This window comes from Myxine glutinosa, unplaced genomic scaffold (genome assembly GCF_964187855.1).
Source record: "Myxine glutinosa unplaced genomic scaffold, kmMyxGlut1.1 SCAFFOLD_1769, whole genome shotgun sequence".
NCBI lineage: Eukaryota > Metazoa > Chordata > Myxini > Myxiniformes > Myxinidae > Myxine > Myxine glutinosa.
The window spans coordinates 7,102-20,155 of record NW_027617864.1 but is presented as its reverse complement, the minus strand read 5'-3'; the positions used below and the strand labels follow the sequence as shown (position 1 = coordinate 20,155).

The 13,054-nt window shown below is 52.9% G+C and overlaps 1 protein-coding gene across 1 annotated transcript in view; it reads right to left on the bottom strand.

Annotated features, from left to right (window-relative positions):
• The window catches only part of LOC137429788 (uncharacterized), a 32,176-nt gene extending 19,661 nt beyond the window's left edge, over positions 1 to 12,515 (bottom strand). The window contains exon 1 of the mRNA XM_068120034.2: positions 12,153 to 12,515. Within this exon, the coding sequence (XP_067976135.1) occupies positions 12,153 to 12,216 (64 nt within the window). The 5' untranslated portion in view covers positions 12,217 to 12,515. The remainder of the gene's footprint in view (positions 1 to 12,152) is intronic.
• Positions 12,516 to 13,054: the final 539 nt, after the last annotated feature.

Here is a 13,054-nt window from a genome sequence, read left to right as displayed (position 1 = left end):
CGGGTTTCCCGGCCCTCACGTGGCCCACCTTCTTGGCGGGGGTCGTCAAGCACGGGGTGGAACACCACATCCCCACCGCCGGGCCACCCATCTACGCCCGGGCACGCTGCCTCGAGCCGACGAAGCTCGCCGTAGCTAAAGCGGAGTTCGCTACGCTGGAGCGGCTCGGCATCGTGCGGCGCTCCGAGAGTGCTTGGGCGTCGCCGCTTCACATCATGCCAAAGCCCGGCGGGGGATGGCGACCGTGCGGGGACTACCGGCGCCTCAAAGACGCCACCACCCCCGACCGCTACCCCGTCCCCCACATCCAGGACTTCTCCGCCCGGTTGGTGGGCATGTCCTGCTTTTTGAAGGTGGACCTCATACGCGGCTACCATCAGGTCCCCGTCAGGCCGGAGGACATCCCGAAGACGGCGGTCATCACGCCGTTCGGCCTTTTCGAATTTCTTCGGATGCCCTTCGGTTTGAAGAATGCGGCTCAGGCGTTCCAGCGCCTAATGGACAGCGTCTTGCGCGACTTGGATTTCGTCTACGTGTGCCTGGACGACATCCTCGTCGCCAGCGTGTCCCGCGAAGAGCACCTACACCATCTCCGCACGCTCTTTGAACGTCTGGGCCAGCATGGCCTCATCGTGAACCCCGCCAAGTGCCGGTTCGGCGTTGCAGACATCGACTTTTTGGGGCACCGCGTCACCAGGCACGGGGCCGTCCCCCTACCGGCCAAGGTGGAGGCGGTGAAGGGGTTTCCGCGCCCCCGCACGATCAAGGGGCTCCAGGAGTTCCTGAGCATGGTAAACTTTTACCATCGGTTCCTGCCCCGCATCGCCCAGCTCCTGCGCCCCTTGCACGAGGCCCTCCGGGGCAAGCCGGGCAAAGGTGACGTTACCTGGACCGAGCAGATAGACGCGGCGTTCGCGGGCGCGAAGCTCGCCTTGGCTAACGCCACCATGCTCGCGCACCCGGCGCCCGATGCACCGATCGCCCTCACCCCCGACGCCTCGGACTACGTGGTGGGTGCGGTGCACGAACAATGGGTGCATGGTGCCTGGCAACCGTTGGCGTTCTTCAGCCGGCAGCTTCGCCCACCCGAACGCCGTTATAGTACCTTCGACCGTGAGTTGCTTGGGCTTCACCTGGTGGTCAGGCACTTCCGCCATCTGCTCAAGGGCCGTGCGTTCACGGCCTTCGTCGACCACAAGCCACTGGTTTTCGCGATGGGCAAGGTCGCCCAGCCGTGTTCGGCCCGGCAGCAGCGTCACCTCTCGGCGGTGTCCGAGTACACGACGGACATCCGGCACGTCACAGGGAAGGACAACCCAGTGGCGGATTGCCTTTCCCGGTCCGTCGCCCACGCAGTCCACCTTGGCATTGACTATGCCCGGATGGCGGCGGACCAGGCCACCGACCCCGGCGTCCAGGCCTTGCGGACCGCAGTCACGGGCCTCCGCGTCACCGAGGTGCCGTTCGACGGCGCGACCCTCTTGTGCGACGTCTCCCTCGGGCGGCCTCGCCCCATCGTGCCCGCGGGCTGGCAGCGCCAGGTTTTTGACGCCATCCACGGCCTGTCCCACCCGGGCACGAAGGACTCCCAGAGGTTGGTCGCCGACAAGTTTGTCTGGCATGGCCTCCGGAAGGCCGTCCGCAGCTGGACCAGGACGTGCTTCGCGTGCCAGCGCGCGAAGGTGCACCGGCACACCCAGGCCCCATTGGCCCCGTTTACGGTGCCGGCACGTAGGTTCGACCACGTGCACGTGGACCTGGTGGGACCTCTGCCCCCCTCGGGGGTTTCACCCACGTCCTCACCATGGTGGACCGCACCACCCGGTGGCCGTAGGCCATGCCTTTGGCGGCGACGACGGCGGCAGACATAGCACAGGTGCTTATCACCACCTGGGTCGCCTGGTTCGGCGCCCCCTCGGACATCTCGTCTGACCGCGGCCCCCAGTTCACCTCGGAGCTCTGGGGGGCAGTCGCGCAGGGGCTCGGGGTCCAGCTGCACCGAACCACGGCCTACCACCCCCAGGCCAACGGCCTGTGCGAGCGGTTCTACCGCTCATTGAAGGCCGCGCTCCGGGCCACCCTCAGCGACGGCGGCTGGGTCGACAGGCTCCCCTGGGTCCTGCTGGGCCTCCGGACGGCCCCCAGGGACGACCTGCACGCATCCGCGGCGGAGTTGGTCTTCGGACAATCACTGCGGGTGCCGGGCGAGTTCCTCCCCGACCCCACGGCACCATGGTCCACGGCGCAGGAGCGCTCCGCGCTGCAGGAGCCCGCCCGGAGGTTCGCCCCGGTGCCGACGGTGCACCACGGGCACCCGCCTACGCACGTCGCCCCGGAGCTTCGCACTGCGGAGTACGTCTTCGTCCGGCACGACGCCCACCGGACACCACTGCGGCCCCCGTACGACGGGCCTTTCCGCGTGCTGGAGACCGGGGTGAAACATTTCACCTTGGACATCGGCGGCACTCCCGACCGCGTCTCGGTGGATCTCCTCAAGCCGGCCCACCTCGACGTGGACCACCCACCGCCGATGGCTCGGCCCCCGCGTCGGGGCCGCCCCCCTGCGGGCGGACCCCCGGCACCGCCCAGGCCCGCCGGCACGCCACCCCCCGGGCCTGCACCCATCCCGGGTGCAACCGGAGGCATCCCGGCTGGCATCCCCGCACCCCGGACGCCGCCAGTCGCCAGAGGGCGCTTCGGCCGGGTCATCCGGTTGCCCCGCAAACTGGCCCTCCAGGTGCGCGGGAATTCTGGGGGTCGCGTGTGGCGGACACGAAAGCTCACTGGCGTGAGGGCATCATTCCGCGCACCAAGTGGGCGGCGGCCACGCCCGAGGGGTAGGCGTGGCCGCGGGATATACACCGGGCGCGCAGCCCGGAGCGCTCCAGTGCTACAGCGAGCTCTTATAATAAAGACTCTTAAACTTACTGCGTTGTCCGCTTCCTTCTTGTTGTACAAGTAAGCGCGCGTAGCACCGCGCTTTATTATAATTCATTACTCCCGACCACATCATGCAGGATGACTCCATATTGTGCCTGGTGGAAAGCGAGAGATAATGTTCTGCGCGGCAGGCAGCACACTTATCGCTTCTAGCAAGATGCAGCAAGGGCTGTATGGGACACTTTACTTGTGCTTTCTCCACTCACAATATGGAGTCGCATTAGCACTGATATTATACATATATATATATATATTGTTGCGGATATGAGGATTGCATTTTTTTGATTGTGTTGTATTATATTGGAAATGGTGATGAACATTGTTGAATATGGCCCCTCCTGCCTCCAGAGTTGTGTAAAGGTAAAAAGGGCGTCCCGGGAGTTATTCCATGAAACACCACATTGAAGGACACGATAAAACCCTTGTTCAGTAGCTTATATCTTATTATGTGTTTTAGGGTAAGGCCTTGTCTTCCATTAAAATAATACACCATTGCACCGAATCAATTAAGAATAGCTCCCCTTCAATAATTCCATTTCCCAGCCAAACTCTCCATCTGTGGGTAAAGCAGTTCACAAGCGTGGGGTGCACGCCCTCTCATTTCGCTGCGATAGTGAATATGTGCTCCGTGCTCTGTTTGAACAGGAGGGGCGGGGTCGCCAGGGAGAGGCAAGCCCAGGGCGCGCCACGAAGGGCGGGGCTGTTCAGCCCCATGCCCAAATAAGGAAACAAGCCTGTGGCTCACCACGAGGGGCGTGCCGTCGGCGCCATGCCCAAATAAGGAGACAAGCCCGTGGGATTACCATACAAGGTCACGAAACAGAGCACGGGGGGAGGGCGGTACCGAAACCGAGGAGGGCGTGTCAGACCCGCGCTGAAGGTTTAGACAGAAGGGTGCGACGATCGCTGAAACAAGCTACACGAGAGATACGGCAGATGAGTCCAGGTGCGTAAGAGGGTTGGCAGTCCACCGGGAGAGAGTTCAGAGTTGCACCGGAGTTGCGTGAGAGTTACGAAAAGCCTTTGACAAAGAGCCGCTTCAACCAGCCCCGTTTCAACCAGCCAAGTGACCCTGCCGGCGTGTGCTGTGAAGCCGAATACAAGGAGCTGCCGGCTCCTCGCTTCCCGCCCGGAGTCGACCTGCTCGCTGTGCCCTGTGATCCCACCTGCTCATCCCTCCAAACGATTCCTACCCTTCCATCCATTTGCGTACGTGAGTTTGTTCTGTCGTGCTGTCCTGGGTAGTAAACTAAGTCAGTATAAGCTAGTAATTTGCACTGTGTTACCTGCTTTTTTTCATGTCCGCTGTAAATACCCGTGACTGCTCTTTTTGCTTATGTGTGTGTAAATAATAATAAACCCCGTTACTCTTCTGTACGTCTTCTTCTTCTTCTTTGCATTCGTCGTCTTAGTCTTTTCCACATTGAATATCTGTGGCGCGATACGGCCAACGTTTGGGTGAATCGGGTTTAGTCGGGGAACAACTGTTCGGTCGCGGAGCCTCCGCTCGGCAAACATACCATCCTTAACCACGTACCGTAACAATATATATATATATGTATATATATATATATATATGTATATATATATATATATATGTATGTATATATATATATATGTATGTATATATATATATGTATGTATATATATATATATATGTATATAAATATATATATGTATATATATATATATATGTATATATATATATATATATATGTATATACTAGCAGAGGTACCCGGCTTTGCACGGGAGTGGGAGGAGGAGGGGAGGGGGAAGAGGAGGGGAGGGGAACGGGGGGGGAGGGGGGGGAGGGGGAAGCGGGGGAGGAGGAGGGGGAGGGGGGAAGAGGAGGGGAGGGGAGGGGGAAATGGGGGGGGAGGGGGGGAAGGGAGGGGGAGGGGGGGGAGGGGGAAGGGGGGACGGGGGAGGGAAGGGTGTGGGGGTGCCCAGGGGGAAGAAGGGCCCCTCCCCTCCCCCACCTCCCCCCCTTTCCCCTCCCCCCTCCCCCCTCCCCCTTCCCCCTCCCCCTTCCCCCTTCCCCCTCCCCCTCCCCCCTTCCCCCTCCCCCCTCCCCCCTCCCATCCCCTTCCCCCTCGTTCCCCTCCCCTTCTCTTCCCCCTCCCCTCCTCCTCCCCCTTCACACCAGGGGGGTTGACTCAGCCTGTCATCCCACCGAGGTCGGAAGTCGGAACTCATTGTCGTCAAATAAATGTAGCCTGTATGTTTCACTCTTTGTCACATGCCGTTGGTCCCATGTCAATCGGATGAAGTTGAAAAATTAACGTTACGAAGGTTCTCTGGGACGTACTGATTCCGAATAATGAAGTTGAAAAATTAACGTTCCGAAATACGCTAATTACGCTAACAGAAGCGCTGGAGGGAGCACTGCGCTCCCTCCCTTAGATTCCCTCCCTCTTCTGCTAGCGCTAATTACGCGTAACACACTAATTTTAAAACCCGAAGTTTTTTTAATTTTAAGGTGTGCTGTAGTCAGAAGCGCTAGAAGCGCTGCGCTCCCTCCCTTCGAATCCCTCTCTCTTCTGCTAGTGCTAATAATACGCTAATTTTAAAACCCGAAATTTTTTAAATGTTTATGTCTCCGTGACATTCCTGGGACCATCCCGAGTCGAACAGTACTTTCCGCTCGCAAATCCGTCCACGGGTTCTCGAGATCTTAGAGATCATAGATACATAGATCAGGACCAACTCTACTTTATATATATAGAAGGTGTGCTGCAGTCAGAAGCGCTAGAAGCGCTGCGCTCCCTCCCTTCGAATCCCTCTCTCTTCTGCTAGTGCTAATAATACGCTAATTTTAAAACCCGAAATTTTTTAAATGTTTATGTCTCCGTGACATTCCTGGGACCATCCCGAGTCGAACAGTACTTTCCGCTCGCAAATCCGTCCACGGGTTCTCGAGATCTTAGAGATCATAGATAGAGGCCAACTCTACTTTATATATATAGATATATATATGTATATATATATATCAGTCACTATGCGACCTTCATATCATCAGTGGAGAACCGCCAGCAAGGTGTCCCATACAGCTGCTGCTGCACCTTGCTGGGAGCGATACGCACCGCCTGCCACGCGGTGACGTTATCTCTGGAATCCACTCATCATATGGAGTCGACCTGGTTGCGGTTGGGAGTTACTAATAATGGTATCTGTAATCTGGTTCTCCAACCTAATGAGCGGACAACATGACGTCATCGCCATGCACGTCTGCCTTGCCTGCAAAGTTCTAGAGGAACCATCTAGCAGTGCGTCATTACGGATTATAAATACAGATACTGTCACAAGTGCATGCAAAACTCACAGTTACCGACCTGGTTTCGCCCTTGTTGGGGCTTCATCAGGGCAATGCAGTGAGGCTTTCCATACACTTGTAACTCTGTAACCCTTTTGGTTTTTATATCAGTCACTATGCGACCTTCATATCATCAGTGGAGAACCGCCAGCAAGGTGTTCCATACAGCTGCTGCTGCACCTTGCTGGGAGCGATACGCACCGCCTGCCACGCGGTGACGTTATCTCTGGTATCCACTCATCATATGGAGTCGACCTGGTTGCGGTTGGGAGTTACTAATAATGGTATCTGTAATCTGGTTCTCCAACCTAATGAGCGGACAACATGACGTCATCGCCATGCACATAACTCATGCACATCGCCATGTATGTGTATATATATATATACACATACACACGCACGCATAGCTCGCTACACTTTCGAAACTACACACATTGCTGCAGTGGCACAGGCTTGTTTTAACTGAGGATAATGACCTGACTGAATTTAAGTTGCTGTGTTGTCATGATTTACTAGTCAAAATACAAACATTTATTTGTAATATTGGTGATTTTTTTTTTTTTTTTTTTTTTTTTTTTTACAAGATCGAGGCTCGTGAAAGAGCGAACATTAATCACACAGAAAGACAAACCGACACATAAAACATATAACATCGGGAGCGGTAGACAAGATGGGGAGAGAGGGGGAAGGACACAAACACAACATTTGAGAGCAGGGACCGAGAGACATGGAGACATCGAGAGATCTGAGAGAGGGCGAGGGCTTTGGGGGGGGGGGGCATGGGAAGGGGGCGGTGGGAGAGGTATAAAACATATGGACACTGCCAGGACTTCCAGGAAAGAAGTTGGAATTTCAAACAAGGTGGATCTGGGGTGAATTAGCGGGGGTAGAAAAGATCAAGGTTTTGGATGGGGGAAGATAAGAGATGGTGGTGAACAGCTGTTTTAAAGACCTGGAGGGAGGAGTGGGATTGAAGGGAGTGAGGGAGTTTGTTCCAGAGGCGGGAGAAAAGAGGAATGAAAGAGTGAAGGTGAGCAGAGAGCCGAGATTTCGGCAGTTTAACCATCAGAGGGTTGCTGGCAGATCTTGTGCGACCTGTAGGAATATTTGGGGGACAGAGCACAGAGAGAGCTGGGGGTGCAAGGCCGGAGAGGAGTCGGTAGAAGACAGAAAGACCACCTACCTGCCTGCGGTGAGTGAGTGAAAGGCCCTCAGAGATAGCTTCATCGTGGGAGATTCCAATAATTCTGAAAGCTTTGGTTTCAACAGCGTGAAGCCGAGCTAGGTGTGAGGCAGGAGCACCGGCCCATAGGGGAGAACAGTATTCCATTGAGCTGCGGATGAAAGCCTTGTATGTGGTGAGGAGCTCAGGTGTGCCGAGGAAGGACTTCGCACGACGGAGGATGCCCAGTCGGCAACTGGCTTTGGAGGCCAGCTTGGAAATGTGGTTTTCCCAAGAAAGATCATGGCAGATAGTGAGACCCAAAATCTTGAGCGACAGAACTTCTTGGAGAGGATTGTTGAGAAAGTAGATGGGAGGGTTGTCCAGTCGATCTTTTCGGAGAGACATAGTAAGAGTGTGAGATTTGTCAGGATTGAAAGACATGTTCCACTTGTTTGACCAGTCTGTGATTTTGTCCAGGTCTTCAGAGAGTGAGGAGGCAGCAGACTGCCGATCTGAGGGAAGAGGATTGGAGCGGCAGAGAGTGGAGTCATCAGCAAAGAGATAGAGAGGATTTTCGAGAGAGTCAGAGAGATCATTGATGAAGACCAGAAAAAGCACGGGGCCCAGAACACTGCCTTGGGGAACTCCAGCCTGAACAGGAGGAGGAGATGAGAGAAACCCATTCAGGGCCACACGTTGACGACAACTAGAGAGGAAGTCCGCCAGCCATGCGTGGAGATTTCCATGGATACCAAAGAAGGAGAGTTTGGTGAGCAGGGCGGGGTGCCAGACCGTGTCGAAGGCACGTGATATGTCGAGGGAGACAGCTCTAATTTCCTGTTTGGGATTGAGGACCTCCATCCATTGTTGAGACAGCAGAAGCAGCATGTCCAGAGTAGAGTGACCTGGTCTGAAACCAAATTGATGATCAGAGATCAAGCCATTGGAGAAGAGGAAAGATTTCATATCCGAAGCAATGATGGATTCCATGACTTTGCTGATAATTGGGAGAAGGCTGATTGGTCTGTAGTTGCTAGGATCTGTTTTTGCACCTTTTTTGTGCAAAGCGGTGATGTTGGCTGATTTCCAAGCAGATGGCAGTTGACCTTGAGCAAAAGAGAGGGTGAAGAGAACAGAGAGAGGGTGAGATAGAGCAGCAGAGCAGGATTTTAGGACCCGTGGGCTGATGCCGTCGGGTCCAGTTGCAGAATCAGAGACGAGGGTTGACAGAAACTTTTCCACCTTGTCAGGAGGAAAGGACACGGAGTCCAGGAGCAGCAGGGTACGACTGGGTATGGTGGGTACAGAGAGGGATGGGTTTGGGACACAAGATTTAGAGGCAAACACAGAGTTGAGGCATTCAGCTTTTTCACGTGCGGAGTCAGCTGTGTAGCCATTTGAGGTAAGGGAGGGGATGGAGGGGGAACAAACACCAGAAACGGATTTGACCAGACGCCACCAGGATTTGGAAGAGGGAGACAGATAAGAGATTTCGGTCTTGAGAATGGAGAGATATTGTTTCCTGGCTCTCCTGAGGGTGGACACACACTTGTTTCGGGCTTTGTGAAAGGAAATGAGATTTCCTTCCGTTGGATTTGCTTTCCAGGAGACGAAGGCAAGTTGTTTCTGGGCAACAGCCTCACCACAAGATTCCGTGTACCATGGACGGGAGGAAGGGTATGACAACTGAAGACGAGATGGGATAAATCTGTGCATGAGAGAGAGCAATTTACTTTGGAAGAATTCCCAGGATGAGTTGATGTCAGAGGTGGTAGAGATGGGAGACCAGTCCAGATGATTGATGGCTGCTTGAAGACCGTGCCAGTTGGCCTGAGTGAAATGCCAGACTCGTCGACGCTGAGTAGGCTCCCTGAGGATGGTCAGAGAGATGTCCACTTTAACAAGGACATGATCAGATGATCCGATCGGAGCAGAAGAAGAGCAGCAGACATTTTCAGGGAAGTTAGTCATAACCAAGTCCAGAAGAGAAGATGTTCCGTTGACTGAGATCCGGGTCGGGAAATTGACAGATTGTGTCAGTCCCAGTGAGTCGCAGAAGTCCTTTGCTGAGGAGCCATGGCTGGTGAGAGAGGTACCCACACCCAGCCAACTGGCATGATGACAGTTGAAATCACCACATATGAGGAAGAGAGAGTTAGGATGAGTAGATAGAAGTTGGTCCATATCATCAGACAGCGAGATGTAGATGGAGTCATCACTGTTTGGTGGACGGTACAACACACATATGAACAAGAGGTGGGAGCGAAGGGGAAGCCATAGCCAGAGGTATTCCTGGGGGTGAGGTGGAGAGAGTGCAGTGCAGGGCGAGTGAGGAAGAGAGTTTTTGATAAAGATAGCAACCCCGCCTCCAGGACGAGGCTCAGGTCTATCATACCAGAGGAGGGAGTAGCCCGGGAGAGATACTATGGAATCAGAGACATCATAAAGGAGGAAAGTTTCTGTTAAGCAGATCACGTCTGGTTTGAAAGAAGCAACCTGTATGGAGAGATCAGTTAAGTTTGAACGAAGGCCCCGGATGTTTGAGGTCCATACCGTTAATGAAGAGGAAGGGGGAGCATCAGATACAGAACAGGGGGGAGGAGGGGTAGGGTAAGATGTGGAAGAGGTGGAAGAGGTAGGGAGAGCTGTTGAAGGTGTGTCAGATATTTCAGAATAGCTCGGAGAAAGGGAAGGATGGGGCGGACAAAAGGTTTGATGGTGATTGGGTGAGCCACAATGAGGTGTTATTTGAGGAGGGGGAAGAGCGAGGCAGAAGGTTGGGGGAGATGGAGGTGAGAGTTTGAAGGGGGAAGAAGCGGGGAGGACGCTTTGAGGAGGGGGAGTGAGAGGGGGGAAATTGAGAAGCAATGAGGGTGGGGAGATTTGAAGGGGAGGGGTGAGGGGGGAGTTTGGGAGGGAAGGGACAAGGGGAGGGATTTGAAAGGGATGGGATATGGGGGAGATTTGGAGGGCAGGGGTGAGGCAGGAGTCTAGGAGGGGAGGGGCGAGGGGGCGTCTTGGCGGGGAGGGGTGAGGGGGTAGTTTAGGAGGGAGGGGGCAAGGGGGGAGATTTGAAAGGGATGGGTGATGGGGAAGATTTGGAGGGGAGGGGTGATGGGGAAGATTTGGAGGGGAGGGGTTATGGGGAAGATTTGGAGGGGAGGGGTGAGATTGGATTTTTGAAAGTGTACGATTTATGGGAAACGAACATTTATTGCAAAATGAGTTTCTTGTGACCTTCGAGTTAAAAATACGTTTAAGGACGCTGGATGGAGGATGGAGTGCAGGAGAGTTTAGGGAATGTAGAAAAAAGGCACTATAGGAGATGGATATTTTTTGGGGGATGAATTGATTTGGTGAGCAAGTCGAAAGCAGCCTTTTAAAGAAGAAGAAGAAAAAGGTGTTATAAAATATGACGGAATACATAACTTGAGGGGAAAGTGTAAACATTGAAGGTTAATGAGTGAAAACTATCTGGGGAAATGGGGGAGAAACACGTGGTCGAAGAACGAACGAACGAATAAGAATGAATAAACGAATGAGAACAGAGAAGGAAATTTTTTTTTTTTTTTTTTTTTGAGTTGAGATTTACACAAGGAAGTAGGCTATGGGTGAAAAGGCTGGGAATACAGAGAACGAAAGTTATTGGATCACAAACGATGGACCACTGAGAGAAAAACAAAGCCTCAAGGTTGTACAGTGCACACTGTACAAGGCCTCAAGACACGACACGAATTAACACGATTTTCAATACAGGTATGAAAGATTTGCACCGAAAAATCTTCGTCGGGACACAATATACGTACAACACCATAAATAAATACAGTTTTAACGAAAATACAAATGGGAACAATCACTTAACTTCGATTTCAAATCGTTCGCGACGCGGCAAAGGCCTTGCTCGCGACATCAATTTATGAAAGATAAACACCGAGAAACAACCAAAGTTGCACACAATAACTTCACACACCGAAAGATAAATACAGTTTCGACAAAATACAATTGTGAACAGACTTAACTTCGAAAAACGTGGAGACCGTGTGGAGCTTCGAAAATCCCTCCCACCGTCTCCGAGATCTCGCGAGGATATTATTTATGTGTGATTTATTTGTAATCTAAAAAAGTCCAATTGGTCTAAAGCTCTTAATGGTGAAGGGTCCAAGCTGGTGTAATTGGTATAAAGGGTCTTTCGAGTCTTAAGGGTCTCAGGATATTTTGGGTCTTCGTGGTCTTTCGGTCCTCTGGGTGTTTTTGGTGTGTGGGGTCTTTAAGGACCTTTGGGTCCTCTGGGTCTTTTAGGACTTTGGGGTCATTTGGGTCTTTGGGGGCAAGGATAATGTTGGGTCTTTTGGGTATTCTGGGTTTTCGTGGTTGTTTGGGTCGTCTTTGGGGTCTTTAAGGGTCTTTAAGGGTCTTTTGGTGTATTTTGAGTCCTCAGGGTGTTTTCTGTCTTTGCCTTTGGGGTCTTTTGGGCCTTTTCACATTTGGGGTCTTCGGGGTATTTTGGATCCTCTGGGTCTTTTGAATCTTTAAGGCTCTCCTTGGCCTTTCGGGATCTTAGTGGACTTAGAGGGTCTTCAACGGTCTAAGGGATCTCAGCAGTCTAAAGGGTCGAAAGGTATATTCCAACAGTACGTAATTAATCGACGTACATAATTAATACTAACAGGCAGGATGCAACCGGCGTCCAAACGGTACGTAATTATTCCAGTGCGTATTAAAACAAGCCTTACCTTTAAAACGTTCGTTGTACTGTTGTGGATCCCGTAGTGGGTTGCTCCTCGCCATTGCAGACATTCACTGTGTTTCACCTGTTCGTGTTAATAATAATAAGCCGAAAGTAACCTCATATTTATTTCCCTGCAGACCCACCAGCCCAGACCTCATGGTCTCCGAGGCCTCAGATCTTCAAGATTGAAGGCACAGATAGTGAGCGGATTTCGACCCGACTGGAGTCTGGAGGAGATCCCGTCCGCCCGAATAACGTGCTCGCAGCGACCCCACCTGGTTTTTTTCCATACCTGCTCCATTAACTCGTTCACCTCCCCTAGAATCATGAAGCACTTCCTGTTGAGAGTTTCATTCATCCGAGTTCCGAGTGGTTCATCTAGATCCTGAAACTTCTTCGTTTTGCACTTCGAAAAATTTGCACTTCCTTCACATCTTTTGCTTGTTATATAGTTAGACAAAAATTAAACGATGGTCTGTGGCGCAGACGCAGGGCGGTCCAAGGTCAAATTCCGCCAGCACACTGCTACATTTTTTGCAACCTTTGAATACCTCATTTTACCTCAGTATCGAGTGCATGCAATGCTGAGGAGTAGGGGAGCCAGGCAATGGTGAGGGGTAGGGAGAAATTAGGCAGTCGTGAGGGGTAGGGAGGCATTAGGCAGTGGTGAGGGGTAGGGAGGCATTAGGCAGTGCAGTCGTGAGGGGTAGGGAGGCATTAGGCAGTCGTGATGGGTAGGGAGGCATTAGGCAGTGGTGAGGGGTAGGGAGGAATTAGGCAGTCGTGAGGGGTAGGGTAGGGAGGAATTGGGCAGTCGTGAGGGGTAGGGAGGAATTAGGCAGTCGTGAGGGGTAGGGAGGAATTAGGCAGTCGTGAGGGGTAGGGTAGAGAGGAATTAGGTAGTCG